This window comes from Oncorhynchus nerka, linkage group LG10 (genome assembly GCF_034236695.1).
Source record: "Oncorhynchus nerka isolate Pitt River linkage group LG10, Oner_Uvic_2.0, whole genome shotgun sequence".
In the NCBI taxonomy this organism is placed as follows: Eukaryota; Metazoa; Chordata; class Actinopteri; order Salmoniformes; family Salmonidae; genus Oncorhynchus; species Oncorhynchus nerka.
The window spans coordinates 85,544,756-85,572,388 of record NC_088405.1 but is presented as its reverse complement, the minus strand read 5'-3'; the positions used below and the strand labels follow the sequence as shown (position 1 = coordinate 85,572,388).

Genomic DNA, 27,633 nt, shown 5'->3' with positions numbered 1-27,633 from the left:
CTTTCTCTCGCGCCCTTTTCTCTCTCGCGCCCTTTCTCTCTCTCTCGCGGGCTTTCTCTCGCTCTCTTGTGCACTCTCTTCCTCCCCCCTATCCATTCCTGGTGCTTGATGTGGTCTTCTTCAGGATTATGTGGATAACCAGGTATGTGGGAAACTTGACTTCTTCACTGAGTGTGTTGCTGGTGCATGTTACCTTTCCCTTCTGTATGTGGATGTGTGAGTCATGCTGGTGTATGCACGTGCTCTTTAAAGGTCAGTGATTGGATACATCTGGCTGCATACTCTACTTACAATATGTGATGATAGGACTTGCCAAATGGACATAAAGTAGTTTGTGTGCTATTTACGAGCAGAAGACCAAGGACTTGAGGGTAATGTGCTTTGAGCTCTAGTTGGTCTAAAGCCCTTACTAGAGTATTTCAGATAGACAAAGAAGGTGTCCATCTAAGAGGTTTGATAGTTGTGAAAGTAGTGATATTACCAAGCAAAGAGATTTAAGGACCATCGGCACTGTCCCATCTTGGTGCTCTCATGATATACCGTAGATCAACATGTATCATCATTTTGAAACTAAAACTCAACCATTGGTGCAATCTCTCTGTCTTTCTCTCAGTAATTATATATACAGTGGGGCAAAAAATTATTTAGTCAGCCACCAATTGTGCAAGTTCTCCCACTTAAAAAGATGAGAGAGGCCTGTAATTTTCATCATAGGTACACTTCAACTATGACAGACAAAATGAGGGGGAAAAATCCAGAAAATCACATTGTAGGGATTTTTTACTAATTTATTTGCAAATTATGGTGGAAAATAAGTAAGTAAATTCTTGAGGGAAACCTGTTTGTCTTCCAGAGATTTGAGACTGGGATGGAGGTTCACCTTCCAGCAGGACAAGTCTCTTAAGCATACTGCTAAAGCAACACCCGAGTGGTTTAAGGGGAAACATTTACATGTCTTGGAATGGCCTAGTCAAAGCCCAGACCTCAATACAATTGAGAATCTGTGGTATGACTTAAAGATTGCTGTAAACCAGCGGAACCTATCCAACTTGATGGAGCTGGAGCAGTTTTACCTTGAGCTTGTGCCAAGCTTATAGAGACATACCCCAAGAGACTTGCAGCTGTAATTGCTGCAAAAAGTGGCTCTACAAGTATTGACTTGTGGGGTGAATAGTTATGCACACTCAAGATTTCTGTTTTTTTGTCTTGTTTCACAAAAAAATATATATAATTTGCTTCTTTAGTGGTAGGCATGTTGTGTAAATCAAATGATACAAACCCCCCAAAAATCCGCTCCAGCAGGTATATTTCACTGGTCATCCCCAAAGCCAACATTTCCTTTGTCCGCCTTTCCTTCCAGTTTTCTTCTGCCAATGACTGGAACGAATTGCAAAAAATCACTGACGCTGGAGACGTATATCTACCTCTCTAGCTTTAAGCATCAGCTGTCAGAGCAGTTTACCGATCACTGTACCTGGACACAGCCCATCTGTATATAACACACCCAACTACCTCATCCCCATATTATTACTTACCCTCTTGGTCTTTTTCACCCCAGTATCTCTACTTGCACATCATCATCTGCACATCCATCACTCCAGTGTTAATGCTAATTTGTAATTATTTCGCCTCTATGGCCTATTTATTGCCTTACCTCTCTACTCTTCTATATTTGCACACACTGTACATAGATGTTTCTAGTGTGTTATTGACTATGTTTGTTTGTCCCATGTGTAACTATGTATTTGTGTCGGACTTGTTTTATCTTGGCCAGGTTGCAGTTGTAAATGAGAACTGGTTCTCAACTGGCCTACAGGGTTAAATAAAGGTGAAATAAAAGAAATGTATAAAAGGAAAGACTCCTGTATCTTTGTAGTGACTGGGTGTAATGATAGACCCACCAAAGTGTTAATGTCTGCTTTTAAGTTTTAATTTTACCCATCTACCATAAGGTGACCTTCTTTGTGGCATTGGAAAACCTCCCTGACCTTTTTGTAGTTCAGTCTGTGTTTTGAAATTCTCTGCTCGACTGGGGGACCTTCAGATAATTGTAGGTGTGAGGTATAGAGATGGAAGTCATTCAGAAGTCATGTTAAACACTATTATTGCACACAGAGTGAGTCCAAGCAACTCATTATGTGTTGGGTATATCAGACAATAGTGTGTGTGTGACCTGCTGATTACACTGACCTGCTATTGACATTGACTGTCATTGATCCTGAAATATGACCAGCCTGCAGAAACCTGGGAGGAATTCTACTATGATGCATAATGGGATTTAATAGGAATGCTGAAATGATGACTCAGTTGCCCCACTTTATTAGTGCATCGGTTGCCTGCTAGACACGCACGCGCGCACACACACACACACACACACCGCCATAGAAGGATATATCACCTCCCTTGGCCTTCAGAATCATGTTCTAAGTGCGTTCCTGGCCGTTCTAAGAGACTATTCCATGGATCATTACATTTCTATGAGACATGGTCTGGTAACTGGGTCACGGATGTCTCAACTTGGCCTGAATAGAATGACTAGGAGTGATGATCACACTTCTGCAAGTCTCTGCTTTGTCTTGGTGCACGACACCCAGCTACAGAAGGCAGCAGAACCAGGTCGCTAGGCTAGTCGATGGCTTGTGATATTTCACTTCCTGTCAGTCTACAAGACGTCTGCTGCTGGCTGGGCCTCTCCTTCTTCTCCTTAGCTAGAGTTAGCATCTACGTGTGGAAACATCCACGGCTAATAGAATGTAGCCTAGCGGCTGAGGTTAGCTTTTAGCGCTTGCAGCTAGTCAGTTATTGGCTGATCATCAGGTCTCAGCTGATATTGCCTCTGTGTGCACTTGAGTCTCATGATCATCAGACTCTGAGTTGATCAGCCAGTAGAGATGCGTAAGTGCTGGCTGTCTGCGCCACATAGAGGGCCTTTGTCTGTCCTGATCCCAGAGATCATTTACACATCTCCTCCCCCAGCCAGGTTCTGTAGGTCATGAGGATATTGGGATGTCTCATGATGACTTCATGCTGTAAAGGGATGGTTGATGACTTGTTGTCACGGAGACCCTCGTCATCTTCTAGAGGTGAACTTGATGTCCTCTGTCTTGTCCCACTTCTGTCCTTGTCTGCCATGTGACGTGTTGTGTGGTATACATCCACTAACCTGTTTCTCTTGTTATTCCATCTCATCCTATTGGCACATTTAACCATGACGGTCTTGATGGGCCCCACTGTCAGAGCTGAACTGCCTGTGGGGTGAGGGATAGAGACGGGTTGTGTGGTGGTCAGGGGAGATTGGAGGGTGAAGATGGAGAGTGTGGTTTGGGGCAGAGGAGGACTGGCTATTACAGGAGACCTCTGGGGATTTCACCTCCCTCCTCCTCCACCTTGCTGAACCCCCCTCTTCACTCCTCCTCCCTTCCCCCAGCTCTAGGGGAGGCTCATATTTTCATCCCACTTAGTGCTATGGAGCTGGGCTTTTTTGCTGAAGCCAGGCAGGGACTTGACCCTGGAGCTCAGGCATCACCGTTCCCAGACATGCTTGCTAGTAGCAGCCCCCCACCCTCTCCTCCTGCACCTTCACAAACAAGCAGCACATTCCCTCCAGGCCTCCTCCCCTCTATCTCTGCTCTCTTCCCTCTCTTCTCCCTGCCCCTCACCTCCACATCCTCTCTTCTCCAGCTGAATCCCAAATTACCCCCTCCACCTCACCCCTCCAGTTGTACGTTCACGTGCACCTCCACTATATGCACAAGTGTCCCAAAGCTGAGGTAGTGAGAATGATGGAGGGTGTAGGGGCTAATTTGACCCTCCAATAGCCACTTTGACCGAATCAGCTACACTGCTGGCTTCAGAGCGAAGTTGTATCCCATAACGCACCGCGTTGTTTTTGTTTTGAGCCACCTGTATTCGTTTGACTGATTGACACATTGAACATATGAAATGCCTCCCAACTGTTTAGATCTACGAAAACAACAGGGAATATCCTCATTTCAATTTCATGCTTGTTTTATTATTTAAATGTGAATTGCATTTGTTTTTTTGATTCCCCTTGCACAGTGCAATCCAGGAGAGCACAGTACAGTACAGATCAACACAACACAACACAGTAAGGTACAGGACAGCACAGCCCAGAACAGTGGTCTGCTGGAACTCATGGTGGTTCTGTGGGTAGTGGAGCAGAAAGGCATTGTTATGGCCAAGTACAAACCATTTAATATGGCCTGTTTAAACGGAAGGATTATTGGCTGTCTGAACTCTCAAGGGTGGGTTTATATTGTATAATATGGCTTATATAAAGAGCAATATACCAAAGGCAACATGTTTCATTCTGCTTTGTTAAGATATGTTGATTTGATCACCTCACCACTCTTAGTCACCCTCAGAGTTTCATCAGCAACGCATGATAACAGAGGGTCCTCCAGTGAGTTGCTAGTGGTGAGGGTCCTCCGGTAAGTTGCCAGGGCTGAGGGTCCTCTGGTGAGTTGCCAGGGCTGAGGGTCCTCTGGTGAGTTGCCAGGGCTGAGGGTCCTCTGGTGAGTTGCCAGGGCTGAGGGTCCTCCGGTGAGTTGCCAGGGCTGAGGGTCCTCCGGTGAGTTGCCAGGGCTGAGGGTCCTCCGGTGAGTTGCCAGGGCTGAGGGTCCTCCGGTGAGTTGCCAGGGCTGAGGGTCCTCCGGTGAGTTGCCAGGGCTGAGGGTCCTCCGGTGAGTTGCCAGGGCTGAGGGTCCTCCGGTGAGTTGCCAGGGCTGAGGGTCCTCCGGTGAGTTGCCAGGGCTGAGGGTCCTCCGGTGAGTTGCCAGGGCTGAGGGGCTGGTTTGGAAGTCGGGCTAAGACCTCCAGAGTCATCAAACGAGAAAAAGGACAATCTAGGAACAAGGTGGAATCCTATAACACAGGCTCCATCGCCCGCCGCATGTGGCAGGGGCTCCCAACCATGATCTGCCCAACAATGCCTCTCTACCAGACCAACTCAATGCATTTGATTATGCACACTTTGCAAAAACCTGGGGGGGCCCCCGCCGACCCGTGTTCTCAGATCAGCTGGGGGACATGCAGGATAATATTCCAGGGTACGTTCTCAGATCAGCTGGGGGACATGCAGGATAATATTCCAGGGTACGTTCTCAGATCAGCTGGTGGACATGTAGGATAATATTCCAGGGTACGTTCTCAGATCAGCTGGTGGACATGCAGGATAATATTCCAGGGTACGTTCTCAGATCAGCTGGGGGACATGCAGGATAATATTCCAGGGTACGTTCTCAGATCAGCTGGTGGACATGGACATGCAGGATAATATTCCAGGGTCAGATCGTTCTCAGATCAGCTGGGGACATGCAGGATAATATTCCAGGGTACGTTCTCAGATCAGCTGGTGGACATGTCAGGATAATATTCCAGGGTACGTTCTCAGATCAGCTGGGGGACATGCAGGATTAATATTCCAGCAGGATAATATTCCGTTCTCAGATCAGCTGGTGGACATGCAGGATAATATTCCAGGGTACGTTCTCAGATCAGCTGGGGGACATGCAGGATAATATTCCAGGGTACGTTCTCAGATCAGCTGGGGACATGCAGGATAATATTCCAGGGTACGTTCTCAGATCAGCTGGGGGACATGCAGGATAATATTCCAGGGTATGCGTTCTCGATTGGGGGACTCAGATCAGCTGGCTGGACATGCAGGATAATATTCCAGGGTACGTTCTCAGATCAGCTGGTGGACATGCAGGATAATATTCCAGGGTACGTTCTCAGATCAGCTGGGGGACATGCAGGATAATATTCCACGTTCTCAGATCAGCTGGTGGACATGCAGGATAATATTTCTCAGATCAGCTGGGGGACATGCAGGGATAATATTCCAGGGTATTCCAGGGTTCTCAGATCAGCTGGTGGACATGCAGGATAATATTCCATATTCAGCTGGGGGACATGCAGGATAATATTCCAGGGTACGTTCTCAGATCAGCTGGTGGACATGCAGGATAATATTCCAGGGTACGTTCTCAGATCAGCTGGGGGACATGCAGATAATATTCCAGGCACGTTTCAGATCAGCTGGGGACATGCAGGATAATATTCCAGGGTACGTTCTCAGATCAGCTGGTGGACATGCAGGATAATATTCCAGGGTACGTTCTCAGATCAGCTGGGGGACATGCAGGATAATATTCCAGGGTACGTTCTCAGATCAGCTGGTGGACATGCAGGATAATATTCCAGGGTACGTTCTCAGATCAGCTGGGGGACATGCAGGATAATATTTCTCAGATCAGCTGGGGGACATGCAGGATAATATTCCAGGGTATTCCGTTCTCAGATCAGCTGGTGGACATGCAGGATAATATTCCAGGGTACGTTCTCAGATCAGCTGGGGGACATGCGGGATAATATTCCAGGGTACGTTCTCAGATCAGCTGGGGGACATGCAGGATAATATTCCAGGGTACGTTTTCAGATCATGCGCAGAACAGCTGGCGGGCAAATTCATGGTCATTTTCAACCTCTCCTTTTTCCAGCACATTGTAAATATGGTATTGGCACTGACCCTGTATATATGCTAGCTTACTTATTTTCATGTTCTTATTTCTTTTTTTCATGTATTTTTTTCTACTTATTATTTTTTTTAGTACCACTGATATTGATTACTGCATTGTTGGGAAATAGTTTGCAAGAAAGGCATTCCACTGTACCTGTGCACGTGATAATAACTTAACTTGAATTCAGCCTCCTTCTCTTGTTACTCCTTCCTCTCTTCTCTCCCTGCCCACTTATCTCCTCCTCAGCTACCCTCTCATCCCCTCCCCTCTCTCTCATCTCTTAGCTACCCCCTCAGCCTCTCTCTCTCGCTCTCTCTCTCTCTCTCTCCTCTCTCTCTCTCTCATCCCCTTCCCTCTATATTGCTCATCTCCCCCTCGTAGCTACCCTCTCCTTCCCCCTCTCGTGTCTCTCTCGCTTGCTCGCTCTCTTGTGCTTTTGCGCTGTCTCTCCTTCCACCTACAGGTACTGGGTGGGAAGGCCCTAGACCTGTACACAGTGTAGTACAATACAGTATAGCCCCTCCCAGAACAGTGGTCTGCTGGCGTTCTGTGTGTTGTGCAGCATGAAAGCATTGTGACGGCCAAGTACAAGATGGAGTCATCATCCATTAATATGGCCTGTTTAAGCGGAAGGATTATTGGCAGTCTGGACTCTCAAGGGTGGGATTATACTGTATAATATGGGTTATATAACGAGGAATAGACCAGAGGCAACCTGTTTCATGTTAAACACCATTTATTAGAATAGCAGCATTCTGTGTTCACTGTGGTGGGAGGTGGTATTTGAGGGGAAGATTACATGAGGAGAATCAATTGTTTTCATCATTATTTTTGCCTTTTATGAAATAGGCAGGGTGCCAAAATATATGCAAATGAGTGGTGGAAAAATAAAAATAGGTTGAAATATGTCTTGCACTACCCCCACCAGACACACACACACAAGCCAAGCAGTTTGTGTGTGATTGTTCAGTGCTCACTGAGACGTCCTATGGCTCAGGGATACTGAGTGATTCCGTCTCGCCTCTGTCACTCTCCTAACCACTGCAGGGAGAATGACCCACGTGTAAGATTTCCCTACACACACACACACACACACACTTTAAGCGCCCATTAGAATTCCTATCTGAGTGTTGTTGATCGGAGCAGGGTTGGACATTGTACGGTGTACTGTATATACCTTCCTTCCTCTAATGAAGTGTACAGAAGCCAGCAGCACTGTCTGTAGTTAGAGACCAGTTGTTTGACTTCGGTACCCTGATGTCTGGACTGTTGAATGAGGCAAACGTCTTCAGGGTGCTGCTTGTCTGTTTTACCTCATGGAAATATTGTATGTTCATTATATTGGCCATGTTCGTTGTGAAAACAGGCCTATCTCTTCCCATGTATGTCTGATTGAAGTGGATTCACAAAGTTAGCTTCACTGCTTGTAATCTTGATCTTGTGGTTAAACTTTCTCTTATGCGCACACATACACACACACACAGAGGAAGCACATCCTGCCTGATGTATGTCTGCTTTCTCTCTCACTTCCTTGTCTGCCTGAGAAACAAAGCTGCTGTTTTTGTTGCAACAAGTAGAATCCATCATGAGAAAAAGCTGTGATAGTGTGTTGGTCAGTAGAGCATTTAGACAGCTGATGACTGAACCTGTGTGTGTGTTGGTCAGTAGAGCATTTAGACAGCTGATGACTGAACCTGTGTGTGTGTGTGTGTGTGTGTGTGTGTGTGTGTGTGTGTGTGTGTGTGTGTGTGTGTTGGTCAGTAGAGCATTTAGACAGCTGATGACTGAACCTGTGATAGTGTGTTGGTCAGTAGATCATTTAGACAGCTGATGACTGAACCTGTGATAGTGTGTTGGTCAGTAGAGCATTTAGACAGCTGATGACTGAACCTGTGTGTGTGTTGGTCAGTAGAGCATTTAGACAGCTGATGACTGAACCTGTGATAGTGTGTTGGTCAGTAGAGCATTTAGACAGCTGATGACTGAACCTGTGTGTGTGTTGGTCAGTAGAGCATTTAGACAGCTGATGACTGAACCTGTGATAGTGTGTTGGTCAGTAGATCATTTAGACAGCTGGTGACTGAACCTGTGATAGTGTGTTGGTCAGTAGATCATTTAGACAGCTGATGACTGAACCTGTGTGTGTGTTGGTCAGTAGAGCATTTAGACAGCTGATGACTGAACCTGTGTGTGTGTTGGTCAGTAGAGCATTTAGACAGCTGATGACTGAACCTGTGATAGTGTGTTGGTCAGTAGAGCATTTAGACAGCTGATGACTGAACCTGTGATAGTGTGTTGGTCAGTAGAGCATTTAGACAGCTGATAACTGAACCTGTGATAGTGTGTTGGTCAGTAGAGCATTTAGATAGCTGATGACTGAACCTGTGTGTGTGTTGGTCAGTAGAGCATTTAGACAGCTGATGACTGAACCTGTGTGTGTGTTGGTCAGTAGAGCATTTAGACAGCTGATGACTGAACCTGTGTGTGTGTTGGTCAGTAGAGCATTTAGACAGCTGATGACTGAACCTGTGTGTGTGTGTGTGTTGGTTTGGGAGGATTAGAGAGATGTTCATAAGCAAGCATTCCTCAAGGTTCCTCTGTTGAAGGAATTTAGCCATGAGCAAAACAGAGGACTGTAGAGGTGTTTTTGTGCCCTCTATTAAATGTTGAAGGGAGCTGCAGCTGGCTCTCACACTATCTCTCCCTTCGTGGACCAACCTGGAATCCTTTACATGAGAAGTCCTTTTCTTCCTGCTGAGAGGCCGGGGGCACTCTCTCTCTCTCTGTGTCTCTCCCTGTATCTCTCTCTATCTCACTCTCTCTGTATCTCCTTCTGTGTCTCTATCTTGCTCTCCTATGGACAGCGCTCCCAGGGAGGCTCCATGTGCTGGTCTGCTATTGGCTGCTCCTTAAATTAATGATGTCATTCTTTAGCAGCATGCAGTAGAGTGTGGGGCGCGGAGCCGAACAGAGAAACAGGCTTCACCCCCCCTTCATAACAGTGGTGCAGGGAGAGAAGATATCCCCGTCTGGCCGCTGAGCAACACTGACACATTACTCAACAGTAGGTTTGATCAGAGGAGCTTCTCTCTGCTTTAGTAAAGGCTGTATGTAAGGTGAGCCTGCCATGCTCCTCTATAGCCACAGCAGAGGAATTAGTCTTAGAGAGCCAACGTTATTTCTGGTTTCACATCCCCATCCCTCACTGCTGGGCTGCCCCATACAGAGTAGTAGTTGTTTTGGTCTGGGTTTCTTTGTAACAGAGAAAGGGTTTAGAGCTCTTCTTTTCAGTAGTACACATTTCTCAGATCTTAGTTTGGTGCTGCAGGTCTCTGTCCCAGGTGTTATTCAGTGGCCTTTAACAATGTAACTGGATCTTGTGCTGTAAATCAAAGCTATCGACTCAATTTCAAATTCTATTTCACAACCAGGCACAATTGGAGCTTTTGAAAGGGAAGACGTTAGTATATTTCCCAAGCAGACCCGTGCAGATGACATGCTGTGATTTATGCTTTTTCCTTTGTTATTTATGCATTTATTTAAAGGGACGGAGGTGACTGAATTCACAAAGCTTGATCCCCTCCGTCGCTCTCCTCCCCTCCGTCGCTCTCCTCCCCTCCGTCGCTCTCCTCCCCTCCGTTGCTCTCCCCTCCCCTCTGTTGCGCTCTCCTCCCCTCTGTTGCGCTCTCCTCCCCTCTGTTGCGCTCTCCTCCCCTCTGTTGCGCTCTCCTCCCCTCTGTTGCGCTCTCCTCCCCTCTGTTGCGCTCTCCTCCCCTCTGTGTCGCTCTCCTCCGTCGCTCTCCTCCGTCGCTCTCCTCCCCTCCGTCGCTCTCCTCCCCTCCGTCGCTCTCCTCCCCTCCGTCGCTCTCCCCTCCCCTCAGTTGCTCTCCCCTCCCCTCTGTTGCTCTCCCCTCTGTTGCTCTCCTCCCTCCGTTGCTCTCTCCTCCCCTCTGTTGCTCTCTCCTCCCCTCTGTTGCTCTCTCCTCCCCTCCGTCGCTCTCCCCTCCCCTCTGTTGCTCTCCCCTCCGTCGCTCTCCTCCCCTCTGTTGCTCTCTCCTCCCCTCTGTTGCTCTCTCCTCCCCTCTGTTGTTCTCTCCTCCCCTCCGTCGCTCTCGCCTCCCCTCTGTTGCTCTCCCCTCCGTCGCTCTCCTCCCCTCTGTTGCTCTCCCTCCCCTCTGTTGCTCTCCCCTCCCCTCTGTTGCGCTCTCCTCCCCTCTGTCGCGCTCTCCTCCCCTCTGTTTCGCGCTCTCCTCCCCTCTGTTTCGCTCTCCTCCCCTCTGTTTCGCTCTCCTCCTCCCCTCTTTTCGCTCTCCTCCCCCTCTGTTTCGCTCTCCTCCCCTCTGTTTCGCTCTCCTCCCCTCCGTCGCTCTCCTCCCCTCCGTCGCTCTCCTCCCCTCCGTCGCTCTCCTCCCCTCCGTCGCTCTCCTCCCCTCCGTCGCTCTCCTCCCCTCCGTCGCTCTCCTCCCCTCCGTCGCTCTCCTCCCCTCCGTTCGCTCTCTCCTCCCCTCTGTTGCTCTCTCTCCTCCCTCTGTTCCTCTCCTCCCCTCCGTCGCTCTCTCCTCCCTCTGTAGCGCTCTCCTCCCCTCCTCGCTCTCCCCCTCTGTTGCTCTCCCCTCCCCCTCTGTGCTCTCTCCTCCCCTCTGTTGCTCTCTCCTCCCCTCTGTGGCTCTCTCCTCCCCTCCGTCGCTCTCTCCTCCCCTCCGTCTCTCCCCTCCCCTCCGTCGCTCTCCCTCCCCTCCGTTGCTCTCCCCTCCCCTCTGGCTCTCCTCCCCTCCGTCGCTCTCTCCCCCTCCGTCTCTCCCCTCCCCTCCTCTCCTCCCCTCCTCCTCTCTCCTCCCCTCCGTCTCTCACCTCCCCTCCGTTCGCTCTCCTCCCCTCCGTCTCTCCCCTCCCCTCCGTCGCTCTCCTCCTCCCCTCTCCTCCCCTCCGTCCCTCCCCCTCCGTCGCTTTCCTCCCCTCCGTCGCTCTCCCTCCCTCCGTCGCCTCCGTCGCTCTCCTCCCCTCCGTCGCTCTCCTCTCCCTCCCCTCCTCCTCCTCCGTCGCTCCCCTCCGTTGCTCTCCCCTCCTCTCCTCCCCTCCGTCGCTCTCCTCCCCTCCCGCTCTCCTCCCTCTGTTGCTCTCTCCTCCCTCTGTTGCTCTCCCCTCCCCCTCTGTTGCTCTCCCCTCCCCTCCGCTCTCCCTCCCCTCCGTTGCTCTCCCCTCCCCTCTGTTGCTCTCCCTCCCCCTCCGCTCCGCTCTCCTCCCCTCTGTCGCGCTCTCCTCCCCTCCGTCGCTCTCCTCCCCTCCGCTCGCTCTCCTCCCTCCTCGCTCTCCTCCCTCTCCTCCCCTCCCTCTCCTCCCTCCGTTGCTCTCCTCCCTCCCCTCCTGTTGCTCTCTCCCTCCCCTCTGTTGCTCTCCTCTCCCCTCTGTTGCTCTCCTCCCCTCTGTTGCTCTCCCCTCCCCTCTGTTGCTCTCCTCCCCTCTGTTGCTCTCCCCTCCCCTCCCCGCTGCTGTTGTCCTCCTCCCCTCTGTTGCTCTCCCCTCCCCTCTGTTGCTCTCCTCCCCTCCGTCGCTCCCTCCCCTCTGTTGCTCTCCTCCCCTCCGTCGCTCTCCTCCTCCGTCGCTCTCCCTCCCCTCCGTCGCTCTCCTCCCCTCCTCGCTCTCCTCCCCTCTGTTGCTCGCTCTCCTCCCCTCTGTTGCTCTCTCCTCCCCTCTGTTGCTCTCCCCTCCCCTCTGTTGCTCTCTCCTCCCCTCCGTTGCTCTCCCCTCCCCTCTGTTGCTCTCCTCCCCTCTGTTGCGCTCTCCTCCCCTCTCCTCTCTCTCCCTCTCCTCCTTGCTCTCTCCTCTCCTCCTGCGCTCTCCTCCCCTCCGTCGCTCTCCTCCCCTCCGTCGCCCTCCCCTCCCTCCTCCGTCCCCTCCTCCTCCCTCCGTCGCTCTCCTCCCCTCCGTCGCTCTCCTCCCCTCTCCTCCCCTCCGTTGCTCTCTCCTCCCCTCTGTTGCTCTCTCCTCCCCTCCGTCGCTCTCTCCTCCCCTCCGTCGCTCTCCTCCCCTCCGCTCTCCCTCCCCTCCTCGCCTCCCCTCCGTCGCTCTCCTCCCCTCCGTTGCTCTCCCCTCCCCCTCTGGTACTCTCCCTCCCCTCTGTTGCTCTCCTCCCCCTCTGTTGCTCTCCCCTCCGTTGCTCTCTCCTCCTGTCGCTCTCCTCCCCCTCCCCTCCCCTCGCGCTCTCCCTCTCCCCTCTGTTGCTCTCCTCCCTCCTCTGCTCTCCCCGCTCCGTCGCTCTCCTCCCCTCCGTCGCTCTCCCCTCCCCTCTGGTACTCTCTCCCTCCCCTCTGTTGCTCCTCCCCCCCTCTGTTGCTCTCTCCCCCTCCGTCGCTCTCCTCCCCCTCCGCGCTCCTCCTCCCTCCCCTCCCCCCGTTGCTCCTCCCCTCCGTCGCTCTCTCCCTCCCCCTCTGTCCTCTCCTCCCCTCTGTTGCTCTCTCCTCCCCTCTGTCGCTCTCCTCCCCTCTGTTGCTCTCTCCTCCCTCCCGCTCCCTCCCTCCGCCTCTCCCCTCCTCCCCTCCGTCGCTCTCCCCTCCTCCGTCGCTCTCCTCCCCTCCGTCGCTCTCCCCTCCCTCCGTCGCTCTCCCTCCCCTCTGGTACTCTCACCTCCCCTCTGTTGCTCTCTCCCCCTCTCCTCTCCCTCCTCCTCGCTCTCTCCTCCCCTCCGTCGCTCTCCTCCCCCCTCCTCTCCTCCGCTCTCCTCTCCCGCCCCTCCGTCTCCGTCGCTCTCCCCGCCCCTCTGTTGCCCTCCCTGCCCCTCTGTTGCTCTCTCCGCCCCTCTGTTGCTCTCCCCGCCCCTCTGTTGCTCTCCCGCCCCTCTTCTCCCCTCTTCCCCTCTCTGTTGCTCTCCCCCCCCTCTGTTGCTCTCCCGCCCCTCTGTTGCTCTCCCGCCCCTCTGTTGCTCTCCTCCCCCCCGCCCCTGTTGCTCTCCCCGCCCTCTGTTGCCCTCCCCGCCCCTCTGTTGCTCTCCGCCCCTCTGTTGCTCTCCCCGCCCTCTCTGTTGCTCTCCCCCCCGCCCCTCTGTTGCTCTCCCCGCTCTCCTCCCCTCTGTTGCTCTCCCTCCCCTTGCTCCCCCCGCCCCTCTGTTGCTCTCTCCCCGCCCCTCTGTTGCTCTCTCCCCTCCGTTGTCCCTCTCCTATGTTGCTCTCCCATCCGTTGCCCACCCCTCCGTTGCTCCCTCCCCTCCGTTGCTCTCTCCCCTCTGTCGCCTCTCCCTCCCCTCCGTTGCTCTCCTCCCCTCCCTCTCTCCTCCCCTCCTCCCCTCAGTCGTTCTCTCCTCCCTCCGTCGCTCTCCCCTCCCCTCCGGCTCTCCCTCCCCGCTGGCTCTCTCCCCTCCGCTCTCCTCCCTCCGCTCCTCCCCTCCCTCCTCCGCTCGCTCTCGCTCTCCTCCCTCCGTTGCGCTCTCCTCCCCTCCGTCGCTCTCCTCCCCTCCTCCCCTCCCTCGCTCTCCGTCTCCCTCCTCGCTCTCCCCTCCTCCTCCGCCTCCCCCTCCTGCTCTCCCCTCCCCTCCGTTGCTCTCTCCTCCCCTCCGTCCCCGTGCTCTCCCCTCCATTGCTCTCCCCTCCGTTGCTCCGTTGCTCTCCCCCTCTGTTGCTCTCCCCTCCGTTGCTCTCCCCTCCCCTCCGTTGCTCTCTCCTCCCCTCCGTTGCTCTCTCTCCTCCTCTGTTGCTCTCCCCTCTGTTGCTCTCCCCTCCGTCCCTCTCCTCCCCTCCGTTGCTCCTCCCCTCCGTCGCTCCTCCCCTCCGTCGCTCTCTCCCCTCCGTCGCTCTCTCCCTGTTCCTCCCATCCTCTCCTCCCCTCCGTTGCTCTCCCCCCTCCGTCGCTCTCCCCTCCGCTCTCTCCTCCCCTCCGTCGCTCCTCCCTCCGTCGCTCCCCTCCGTCGCTCCTCCTCCCCTCCGTCGCTCTCCTCCCCTCCTTCGCTCTCCTCCCTCCGTTGCTCTCGCTCCCTCCCCTCCTTCGCTCTCCCCTCTTCTCCCCTCCGTTGCTCTTCTCCCCTCATTCGCTCTTCTCCCCTCCGTTGCTCTTCTCCCCCGTTGCTCTCCCTCCCCTCTCCCTCCTCTCGCTCTCCTCCCCTCCGTCGCTCTCTCCTCCCCTCCGTCGCTCCTCCCCTCCCGCTCCCCTCCTCGCTCTCCCCTCCGTCGCTCTCCCCTCCCCTCCGTCACGCTCCCCTCCCCTCCGTCGCTCTCCCCCCCTCTCCCCTCCGCTCTCCTCCCGCTCTCCCTCTCCCCTCCGTCGCTTCTCCCCTCCGTTGCTCCTCCCCCCGTTGCTCTCCCTCCCCTCCCCTCCGTCGCTCCTCCCTCCGTTGCTCTCCCTCCTCCGCGCTCTCCTCCCCTCCGTCGCTCTCCTCCTCCCCTCCCTCCCTCCCTCCTCTCCTCCCTCCTCCTCCGTCGCTCTCCCCCCTCCCCCTCCGTCGCTCTCCTCCCCCCCCTCGCTCTCCTCCCCTCCGTCGCTCTCCTCCCCTCCGTCGCTCTCCTCCCCTCTGTCGCCCTCCTCCCTCTGTCGCCCTCCTCCCCCCTCTGTCGCCCTCCTCCCCTCCGTTGCTCTCCTCCCTCCGTTGCTCTCCCCTCCGTTGCTCTCTCCTCCCCTCTGTTGCTCTCTCCTCCCTCCTCTGTTGCTCTCTCCTCCCCTCTGTTGCTCTCTCCTCCCCTCTGTTGCTCTCTCCTCCCCTCCGTCGCTCTCTCCTCCCCTCCGTTGCTCTCTCTCCCCTCCGTCGCGCTCTCCTCCCTCCGTCGCTCTCCTCCCCTCCGTCGCTCTCCTCCCCTCCGTTGCTCTCCCCTCCCCTCCGTTGCTCTCCCCTCCCCTCCGTTGCTCTCCCTCCCCTCCGTTGCTCTCCCTTCCCTCCGTTCCTCTCCCTTCCCCTCCCTCTGTTGTTCTCTCCTTCTGTTGCTCTCCCCTCCCCCTGTTGCTCTCCCCTCCCCCATCGCACACTCCTCCCCTCCCTCCCATCGCGCTCTCCTCCCTCCCTTCCATTGCTCTCCCTGCACAGGTGACGTCATTATTTTTCAGCCGGGCTTTCCTCCCTCCCTCTGCCTATTAGTTGTTGACGCTAGCCTGGGTCTATAGACTCTGAGCTGGGGACCAGGAGCAGGCAGTCTGGCCCCTCCTGGAGATGGACAAGCACGCACGCTGCTGGAGCGCTATAGAGAGAGAGGGAGGTGGAGGAGAGCTGCAGTGAGCCAGGCTGTGTGAGAAGGAACACCGAGCGGAGCGCAGGCTGACTGACTGGAAGTCCTGTTAGAGGTCTCTGGGACTTGACAGCACTGGAGAATTGGTTGTCTGCCACTGTTACAAACAGGTTAAAAAGAAGAACACTGCCAGAGACATTAAACTCTAAGGGGAACAATATCTCTGAGGACTTTCTCAACACTTTGACTTCTCTCTAAGGAGATCCTACAGTTGTGGAGTTTACAGCACAACTGAACTTGAGCAAGTTTGCAGGATCACTGATCATGGAGGCTGTGGCTTTGCAACCTGCTTTGTCTTCAGGATTTTCTGCTTTCAGCACTCTGGAGATGCTGAATAAACAAGCTTTTCTGCAATGAGTCGGTCTTCCTCCAGCTTTTTAAATGCATTTCTTGATTTTTATGGGGGGGTTCACAAGTGATCCTCTGAAAGCTTCTCTCGCCATCGGCATTGGCTTCTTGATTGACATCTGATAGTCACTGCCAGAACCTAAAAGAACAATAACAAAGTGACAGTTAATGTCTGAGGATGTTTGGACAACATTGAGGATTGATCTCTTTCAGGGCAATTTCCTTTAGTCCCTTGGGAAGAATCCTCAATCTGATCGGCGTCGTCTTTCCTTTTCCTTTATTCTTTAGGTGTTGAAAGGGGAAACTTCCCCTCCCTGCTCTGGAAATGGCTTTCCTCGTCCGTTGCTATGCCAACTGCTTGCAGCCGTGGTCCTCCAAAGTAAGCAAAGTGGTAATCCTTTCTGTGGCCAGCGCACTGTGCTGGTTGATGCCCTGTGCTGGGTGAAGCCCTGTGCTGGGTGAAGCCCTGTGCTGGGTGAAGCCCTGTGCTGGGTGATGCGCTGTGCTGGGTGATGCATTGTGCTGGGTGATGCACTGGGCTGGGTGTGAACCATACAGCCCCTGTTAAACCACTGTTTGTATTATTTGTTCATGCATGCTTTGCTGTAAATTCAAATGCATAATTTGGACTATAGCTTATATGTATTAATTGAACATTCATATTTCACAATGGATTCTGGAATATTTGTACCGAGCGACAGGTTTGCGTGGTAGAACACAATGTATGAACGAGTAGTTTTCCCTGGTATGAATGATGAAATAACTGAATTCACAGCATGAAGGGGGAATGAGTGTGTATGGCTCGGTCACGGTGCTGGTTGGGCTGTGCTAGACAGGTGGGGTTTCCCCTTACTTGACTGTCAGATTGACTGTTTTGTCCACCTGAGCTGCGGGACAGATGGCTGGCTCTCTCCTGTGGTAGGCCCCCAAACAGGCACTGAGGCGTCCTGACAGACTGCCTGTGAAATCAATGTGTTGCCATGGGACCAGACAGCTTGGTGTTCAGAGCTTCCGAGATGTTTGTCTGAATTATGGGATGTGAGGTGTCTTGATTAATAGGGATGTAATGATTCACCGATACACATCGTCCCCGCGTTTTCAATAATTTACTGAAATTTGTTGGTCACACCAGCGTGGAAGAGGTGACGTGACACACCAGCGTGGAAGAGGTGACGTGACACACCAGCGAGGAAGAGGTGACGTGACACACCAGCGAGGAAGAGGTGACGTGACACACCAGCGAGGAAGAGGTGACGTGACACATCAGCGAGGAAGAAGTGACGTGACACACCAGCGAGGAAGAGGTGACGTGACACACCAGCGAGGAAGAGGTGACGTGACACACCAGCGTGGAAGAGGTGACGTGACACACCAGCGAGGAAGAGGTGACGTGACACGCCAGCGAGGAAGAGGTGACGTGACACGCCAGCGAGGAAGAGGTGACGTGACACGCCAGCGAGGAAGAGGTGAGGTGACACGCCAGCGAGGAAGAGGTGACGTGACACGCCAGCGAGGAAGAGGTGACGTGACACGCCAGCGAGGAAGAGGTGACGTGACACGCCAGCGAGGAAGAGGTGACGTGACACGCCAGCGAGGAAGAGGTGACGTGACGTGACGCACCAGCGAGGAAGAGGTGACGTGACACACCAGCGTGGAAGAGGTGACGTGACACGCCAGCGAGGAAGAGGTGAGGTGACACGCCAGCGAGGAAGAGGTGACGTGACACGCCAGCGAGGAAGAGGTGACGTGACACGCCAGCGAGGAAGAGGTGACGTGACACGCCAGCGAAGGAAGAGGTGACGTGACACGCCAGCGAGGAAGAGGTGACGTGACACGCCACGCCAGGAAGAGGTGACGTGACACACCAGCGAGGAAGAGGTGACGTGACACACCAGCGAGGAAGAGGTGACGTGACACACCAGCGAGGAAGAGGTGACGTGACACACCAGCGAGGAAGAGGTGACGTGACACACCAGCGAGGAAGAGGTGACGTGACACACCAGCGAGGAAGAGGTGACGTGACACACCAGCGAGGAAGAGGTGACGTGACACACCAGTGAGGCATGGAAGAGGTGACGTGACACCAGCGAGGCATGGAAGAGGTGACGTGACACACCAGCGAGGCATGGAAGAGGTGACGTGACACACCAGCGAGGCATGGAAGAGGTGACGTGACACACAAGCGAGGCATGGAAGAGGTGACGTGACACACAAGCGAGGCATGGAAGAGGTGACGTGACACACCAGCGAGGAAGAGGTGACGTGACACACCAGCGAGGAAGAGGTGACGTGACACACCAGCGAGGAAGAGATGACGTGACACACCAGCGAGGCATGGAAGAGGTGACATGACACACCAGCGAGGAAGAGGTGACGTGACACACCAGCGAGGAAGAGGTGACGTGACACACCAGCATGGAAGAGGTGACGTGACACACCAGCGAGGAAGAGGTGACGTGACACACCAGCGAGGAAGAGGTGACGTGACACACCAGCGTGGAAGAGGTGACGTGACACACCAGCGTGGAAGAGGTGACGTGACACACCAGCGAGGAAGAGGTGACGTGACACACCAGCGAGGAAGAGGTGACTTGAGCGGGGACAACTGGCCCTGTTCATTTAAAGAATGTTGCTCACCAAGCAAGAAGTTTTGTTGAATTTGGTTAACAAAAAATGTAGTGGCTTATTTGATTGAAAGTAAGTTGTGTAGTGCTTAGGTTGTTACGCGTGTACTGATAATTAAGACAGCCAGGCAACTTTGATAAAAAAACACTAAGTTGTGCCTGTTACTCACACATGTATCTGCCCTCACATGGTCCCACCTGATCTTGCCTCCTCCCGACTGCCATCTAGACTGAGTACCAGTCTCTTTGGATAACATTCCACTCCTTGTCATTGCCAAAGAGTGTCTTGGGCACCTGGCAATGGAGTGGAATAGCTGAAGAGACTGGTACCTAGGTTAACTGCCTTCCGTTCTTTAAGACATTTATTTTCACTGTTAGATCGGCCACTTGAGGACCTGGTCGATATAATGGATCATCTGTGGTCACACATGATAACTGACATTTTGTTTTTTTTCACAAGCAATATTTAAATTGTGAATGTGCCAAGGGGGCGGGGGGCACTGCATCATTCATGGAGGACAACATGTTTACTGTTGCCTTGTTTCTAAATATAAATATTAATAATAGTACTTACTAGCTCAAAACATTTTCAATCTGCAAAAATGACAAGTTAACCAGTACGTGGGTGATTTTCAGGTAACAAAGTGAGGGGACAAAATGCATAAATTGATAGTGGGGTGGTAGATGCTCAGTCTGCTCAATGACTCAGGTACACACACACACTGAGGACCACTCAGCTTAGTGAAGTCATCTCGGACAGATCAAACTCCAATTAGCAGCAGATTTAAAATGGAAAAGAAATGTGTTGGAGCGAAAACCTACAGGTTGGTAGCTCTCCGGGAACAGGGTTGGAGTGAAAACCTACAGGTTGGTAGCTCTCCAGGAACAGGGTTGGAGTGAAAACCTACAGGTTGGTAGCTCTCCAGGAACAGGGTTGGAGTGAAAACCTACAGGATGGTAGCTCTCCAGGAACAGGGTTGGACAGCCCTGATCTAGCCTGTAACGTTTTATTTCGGTCTACGTGCGACAAGTTCTGAGTGCAGTGATGTCAAGAACTGTTGATGTTAATAAGCGCATACCATCGCACTAGTGCGTGTATATCGGAGGGGTTGGGAAAATGCAGAAGACAAATCTCGTATGGATTAATTAAGTATTTGTGATCTTATTCATTGCTTTGTTGATAAGAGAGAGGATAGGAAATGGAAAGGCTGCTGAGCGATGTGTAGTCCTGTGTATAATCCTCTGTATGAGAGCACCATGAGATGAGAAGCAGCCTGTTTGAAGACGGGTCTAGTGACAATTGTTTGCCGCCCGTCGGTGATGAGATGAGCAGACCTCTGAAATGTTAATGAGGTTTCCCTGGAAGCCCATCAGCTCAAGTACCAGACTGACTGAAGCTACAGTATGGTCGGAAATAGCGTTGTCATCATAACTGGTGTTGTGCCGAGCTAATCCTATTAATTTGTGTCTACTTTTTGAAGAGAGCATCTCTGACGCTCACTTGTTGGCCGTCCAGACTATTTACTCCCATCTCTTTGATGTACAATTATATGGCTTGGAATGTTTATGTTCTGCCTTTTTGGTTTTCATCTTAATAAGAGATTCACTGCCAGTATTAATCTACTGAAGTCCTTCTCATCAGTTATGTTTGTGGACAGAGCTGGACTTCAGGACTATTGACTGCTGAACAACTCATAAGTTGGTGTTGAATATTGATGTTGAGAACCATGCCTTAATGAATATTCAAACACTTTGGAATAAGATTAACAAGAGGGCGTCTCTGATTCACTCTGGAACGGAAGCTTGGCAACAGATGACAGAATTCTAAATATGGGCCACTACTCTCCCTGTCTGGAACCCTATGAACCTCCCTGGAGCCGGTCTCCTCCCTTTGTGTCACTGTGAATTCCTGGTTCTGACTGGCTCTGACTTTAGTTGTTTTGATGGGCCTGAGAGAGACCAGAGTCACTGGTAGTACACTATATAGGGAATAGGGTGTCATTTGGGATGTACATTTGTCTAAGTGAACTTCCAGGCAGGGTTCTTAATGGAACCCAGAGCAGGGTTCTTAATGGAACCCAGAGCACAGTTCTTAATGGAACCCAGAGCACAGTTCTTAATGGAACCCAGAGCACAGTTCTTAATGGAACCCAGAGCACAGTTCTTAATGGAACCCAGAGCACAGAGTTTTTAGAATCCAACCATTCTCCCCTGTTGACTGCTCTGGTCTGGGATCAGGACAGGTGTCAAGGGTTTGCTAACTTTAAGGCTTGTTGCCTTCTGTTCTTCCGTGTTGATTTTTATTAGCTCGCTGGCCACCGTCTTTCCTTCCCTCAGGGGAGAGTGCTTCCCTGCTCAAGTGCAGGGCGCTTAGTCTTGCTACATCAGCAATCAATGGGGTTGGAGAACTTTGGCATAATCAGGGTGGATTGATTACCTTTTAATAGTAATGGAGGCAGAGGGGAGAAAAAGCTGCAGTGAAATGGATCCAGGGACAGGGCAGTCAGGCAGGGGAAGGTTGTGCTGTCGACAGGCTCTGCTGGTGGGGTAACTGTCTCTCGGCCCAGCCTCTAGTTCTCACTAGATATGGAGCTTCTCATCCAAGCATCTTTTATCATCAGGATGAGTCAGATTTGAAGCATTTGATCACATCCAAAGTATTATTTGAATGTGTACTAGGTAGGAAAAGATGAGAGGGGGGAATATTGGCAATCAACATGTGAAAAATCAATTCATATCTTTGTTGCTGTGATGCATTGGCCTTGGAAGATTGTTAAATACTAGTTTGGTATAACAGTAATGGGGCTCTAATTCATCATTTTAGATAACATTGCAGTTCATTATGAAGCTGCAATGGGTAAAATATAGGCCTAATTCACACAATTGATTGTGCACACAAGGGGCGCTATTTTTAAAATCTCACTCACAAATAACTCACAAAACTGTTTTGGCAACTGTGATCTTGGTCCAGGAAGGGATTGAATGTCTCTGCTGTAACCAAGAAGCTTGATCTTGACATCTAGCCACTTAGCTAGCAAGTTAGCAAACCAAATGCATAGCTGGAGCCCTTATCTGGATATCATTTATCTGACACGTTTTAGATTTCTTACAGTTATGCTTAACTTATAGTTAAGAACGAAACGGTATTGAAATCATACCATCTGTGTATTTCGAAATACCCCGGTGTCTCGCCCAAACCTACTACCTTTCTACTGACCTACCTCCCTCCTTCCCCTCCCTACCTACAGTGCCTTCAGAAAGAATTCACACCCCTTGACTTATTCCACATTTTGTTAAAGTGGAATAAAAAAACGAAACATTTTAGAATAAGGCTATAACGCAACGTAAGTCGAAACTGTAACTTGTAGGTCACTCAGGAACATCCACTGTCTTTTTGGTAAGCAACTCTAGTGTAGATGTGGCCTTGTGTTTTAGGTTATTGTCCTGCTGCAAAGGGAATTAATCTCCCAGTGTCTGATGGAAAGTAGGGTTGAAAGGCGGGAACACTGTTACCAAGATTTACTGCCCAAAACCACTCCCTTTTCCCAGGATAAATAACTGCGAGGATCCGGTAAATTATAATAAATTATTCATATGAACAGCATGACTTGAAATGGAACTGTTACATTTTATGCAATTTCTAAATCTATTTTCTCTATGCTTTCTGCTTGATCAATCATCAACGCTCAGGGTGGTGACATGCAGCTAATTTCAGTATGGAGCGCAGTTCACAATGCATGTAGACCTATCATCTACCTCAGGGTAACATTTTATTCTTATGACATGTAGGTCCTGTATTTGCTGCAGCATAGCCTATGCTACAGTAATATGAGTACCAAATGTCGGATTTATGTCTTCATCTGACTTTTGGGGGTCACCTTTTTTTAAATTAAAATAAATAAAACGTTTTTTGTTTTAATTCAGATGCAGAGTTTTAAAATGAATATTGTGCACTGATTTAATGCAACGTGTGAGCACCCTCTCGCAGTCTTTCTCAATCTCATTCAAATTGCATCCAAAATAGATCATCCTGTTCAAGATTGATGTAGGCATAAACAGTACCAGTCAAAGGTTTGGACACACATACTGATTCAAGTGTTTTTCTTTTATTTCTATGATTTTCTACTTTGTAGAATAAGAGGGACGACATCAAAACTATGATATAACACATAAGGAATCATGTAGTAACCAAAAAAGTGGTTACAAAATATATTTTCGATTTTGAGATTATTCAAAGTAGCCACCCTTTGCCTTGCTTTTGCACACTCTTGGCATTCTCTCAACCAGTTTTGCCTGGAATGCTTTTCCAACAGTCTTGAAGGAGTTCCCACATATGCGGAGCATTGGTTGGCTGCTTTTCCTTCAGTCTGCCTACCGACCTAGCTCCCTGTCTACCTACTGACCTAGCTCCCTGTCTACCTACTGACCTAGCTCCCTACTTACCTACTGACCTAGCTCCCTGTCTATTGACCTGCCAATCTGGCTGCCTACCTGCCAATCTAGCTGCTGACCTACTATCCTAGCTCCCTACCTACCTACCTACTGACTTAGCTCCCTACCTATCTACTGACCTAGCCTCCCTATCGACCTAGCTCCCTACTGACCTAGCTCCCTACTGACCTAGCTCCCTACTGACCTAGCTCCCTACCTACCTACCGACCTAGCTCCCTACCTACCTACCGACCTAGCTCCCTGTCTACCTACCGACCTAGCTCCCTGTCTACCTACCGACCTAGCTCCCTACCGACCTAGCTCCCTGTCTATCGACCTACCGACCTAGCTCCCTACCGACCTAGCTCCCTACCGACCGAGCTCCCTGTCTACCTACCGACCTAGCTCCCTACCGACCTAGCTCCCTACCGACCTAGCTCCCTGTCTACCTACCGACCTAGCTCCCTACCGACCTAGCTCCCTGTCTATCGACCTACATACCTACTGACCTACCGACCTAGCTCCTTGTCTACCTACCGACCTAGCTCCCCGTCTACCTACCGACCTAGCTCCCTGTCTACCTACCGACCTAGCTCCCTGTCTATCGACCTACATACCTACTGACCTACCGACCTAGCTCCCTACCGACCTAGCTCCCTGTCTACCTACCTAGCTCCCTAGCTTCCTTCTTATCTACTGGCCTAGCTCCCTGTCTACCTACCGACCTAGCTCCCTGTCTACCTACCGACCTAGCTCCCTACCGACCTAGCTCCCTGTCTACCTACCGACCTAGCTCCCTGTCTACCTACCGACCTAGCTCCCTACCGACCTAGCTCCCTGTCTATCGACCTACATACCTACTGACCTACCGACCTAGCTCCCTGTCTATCGACCTACATACCTACCGACCTAGCTCCCTACCGACCTAGCTCCCTGTCTACCTACCGACCTAGCTCCCTGTCTACCTACCGACCTAGCTCCCTGTCTACCTACCGACCTAGCTCCCTGTCTACCTACCGACCTAGCTCCTTGTCTACCTACCGACCTAGCTCCTTGTCTACCTACCGACCTAGCTCCCTGTCTACCTACCGACCTAGCTCCCTGTCTACCTACCGACCTAGCTCCCTGTCTATCGACCTACATACCTACTGACCTACCGACCTAGCTCCCTACCGACCTAGCTCCCTACCTACCTAGCTCCCTAGCTTCCTTCTTATCTACTGGCCTAGCTCCCTGTCTACCTACCGACCTAGCTCCCGACCTAGCTCCCTGTCTACCTACCGACCTAGCTCCCTACCGACCTAGCTCCCTACCGACCTAGCTCCCTGTCTACCTACCGACCTAGCTCCCTGTCTACCTACCGACCTAGCTCCCTGTCTATCGACCTACATACCTACTGACCTACCGACCTAGCTCCCTGTCTATCGACCTACATACCTACTGACCTACCGACCTAGCTCCCTACCGACCTAGCTCCCTGTCTATCGACCTACCGACCTAGCTCCCTACCGACCTAGCTCCCTACCGACCGAGCTCCCTGTCTACCTACCGACCTAGCTCCCTACCGACCTAGCTCCCTGTCTATCGACCTACATACCTACTGACCTACCGACCTAGCTCCTTGTCTACCTACCGACCTAGCTCCCCGTCTACCTACCGACCTAGCTCCCTGTCTACCTACCGACCTAGCTCCCTGTCTATCGACCTACATACCTACTGACCTACCGACCTAGCTCCCTACCGACCTAGCTCCCTACCTACCTAGCTCCCTAGCTTCCTTCTTATCTACTGGCCTAGCTCCCTGTCTACCTACCGACCTAGCTCCCTGTCTACCTACCGACCTAGCTCCCTACCGACCTAGCTCCCTGTCTACCTACCGACCTAGCTCCCTGTCTATCGACCTACATACCTACCGACCTAGCTCCCTACCGACCTAGCTCCCTGTCTACCTACCGACCTAGCTCCCTGTCTACCTACCGACCTAGCTCCCTGTCTACCTACCGACCTAGCTCCTTGTCTACCTACCGACCTAGCTCCTTGTCTACCTACCGACCTAGCTCCCTGTCTACCTACCGACCTAGCTCCCTGTCTACCTACCGACCTAGCTCCCTGTCTATCGACCTACATACCTACTGACCTACCGACCTAGCTCCCTACCGACCTAGCTCCCTACCTACCTAGCTCCCTAGCTTCCTTCTTATCTACTGGCCTAGCTCCCTGTCTACCTACCGACCTAGCTCCCTGTCTACCTACCGACCTAGCTCCCTACCGACCTAGCTCCCTACCGACCTAGCTCCCTGTCTACCTACCGACCTAGCTCCCTGTCTACCTACCGACCTAGCTCCCTGTCTATCGACCTACATACCTACTGACCTACCGACCTAGCTCCCTGTCTATCGACCTACATACCTACTGACCTACCGACCTAGCTCCCTACCGACCTAGCTCCCTGTCTACCTACCGACCTAGCTCCCTGTCTACCTACCGACCTAGCTCCTTGTCTACCTACCGACCTAGCTCCCTGTCTACCTACCGACCTAGCTCCCTGTCTACCTACCGACCTAGCTCCCTGTCTACCTACCGACCTAGCTCCCTGTCTACCTACCGACCTAGCTCCCTGTCTACCTACCGACCTAGCTCCCTGTCTATCGACCTACATACCTACCGACCTACCTCCCTAGCTCCCTACCTACCTACCTCCCTAGCTCCCTACCTACCTACCTCCCTAGCTCCCTACCTACCTACCTCCCTAGCTCCCTACCTCCCTACTGACCTAGCTCCCTACTGACCTACCTCCCTAGCTCCCTACCTACCTAGCTCCCTACCTAGCTCCCTAGCTCCCCACCCCCCTACTGACCTAGCTCCCTACCTCCCTACTGACCTAGCTCCCTTCCTCCCTACTGACCTCGCTCCCTTATCTACTGGATGTTGACTTTGTATGTTACTCTCTAGCGTTACATAATGTTGTGAGAACCGTGTATCCTCTCTAGCCTTGTCACCATTATCATGCAGAAGAACTTACCTGATACTGCACTACACTGCAATATTAAAGCCATATCCAGCTCAGCTTTATTTGTTTTTATTTTTTGAAACTGATAGCTAGTAGCATTCGAAAAACACTAGCCATATCTCTGGTCTGTGTAATTACTGTCCATTACATGTGATGATGAGCATTGTTGAGTACTCTGATCTGGTCCTGTCCCAAATGGCACCCTGTTCCCTATATAATGCACTTCTTTTGATGCCTACCGGCCCTGGTCAAAAGTAGTGCACTAAGTAGGGAGTAGGGTGCCATTTTGGGAAATAGCCCTGGTCATACTCTTCATTGGTATGACCACTGTGCTGCTAGGGCTGCTGCTGCCATTATGGGACCAAATGGCCTGAGAATACTGAGTCTTCTCATGGTGGAGCCCCACAGACATGCTTACTGCAGATGATCCCATTACTAGCCATCCCCCTGAAACACACACACAGCTCCTCTCCAGTCCCACAGCTCTAATGTCAGTGATGTGGCCCCTCCCCAGTCCCACAGCTCTGTCAGTGATGTGGCCCCTCCCCCGACCCACAGCTCTAATGTCAGTGATGTGGCCCCTCCCCAGACCCACAGCTCTAATGTCAGTGATGTGGCCCCTCCCCCGACCCACAGCTCTAATATCAGTGATGTGGCCCCTCCCCAGACCCACAGCTCTAATGTCAGTGATGTGGCCCCTTCCCAGACCCACAGCTCTGTCAGAGATGTGACCCCTTCCCAGACCCACAGCTCTAATATCAGTGATGTGGCCCCTCCCCAGACCCACAGCTCTAATGTCAGTGATGTGGCCCCTTCCCAGACCCACAGCTCTAATGTCAGTGATGTGACCCCTCCCCAGACCCACAGCTCTAATGTCAGTGATGTGGCCCCTCCCCAGACCCACAGCTCTAATGTCAGTGATGTGGCCCCTCCCCAGACCCACAGCTCTAATGTCAGTGATGTGGCCCCTCCCCAGACCCACAGCTCTAATGTCAGTGATGTGGCCCCTTCCCAGACCCACAGCTCTAATGTCAGTGATGTGACCCCTCCCCAGACCCACAGCTCTAATGTCAGTGATGTGGCCCCTTCCCAGACCCACAGCTCTAATGTCAGTGATGTGACCCCTCCCCAGACCCACAGCTCTAATGTCAGTGATGTGGCCCCTCCCCAGACCCACAGCTCTAATGTCAGTGATGTGGCCCAGACCCAGGTGCTGATGATTTTTCAGCCAGGGTTGCATCACCCATTTCAGCTGTTTCCATCATCTTAGTGCTATTGATTTTTCCACCACTGGGTATTCATAGGCGGCTTTTTTCAAGGGTATTTATATATACAAGCAGGGGTGGCAGTGTGCCTGTCCTTCCAGGCAGATTGAGTTTGAGACATCTCTTTAGATATCTTTTAATGGTTTATTTCACATTTATTTAACCAGGTAGGCTAGTTGAGAACAAGTTCTCATTTACAACTGCGAC

At 52.0% G+C, this 27,633-nt stretch overlaps 1 protein-coding gene across 4 annotated transcripts in view; it reads left to right on the top strand.

Annotated features, from left to right (window-relative positions):
- The window catches only part of LOC115136189 (rap guanine nucleotide exchange factor 6-like), a 149,879-nt gene that overhangs the window by 54,893 nt on the left and 67,353 nt on the right, over window positions 1–27,633 (top strand). For 3 of the 4 annotated variants that reach the window (XM_065023879.1, XM_029671731.2, XM_029671730.2), the window contains exon 7: window positions 125–142. The exons of the other annotated variant lie outside the window; for it this stretch is intronic. In XM_065023879.1, the coding sequence (XP_064879951.1) occupies window positions 125–142 (18 nt within the window). The remainder of the gene's footprint in view (window positions 1–124; window positions 143–27,633) is intronic. 4 annotated transcript variants of the gene reach the window in all.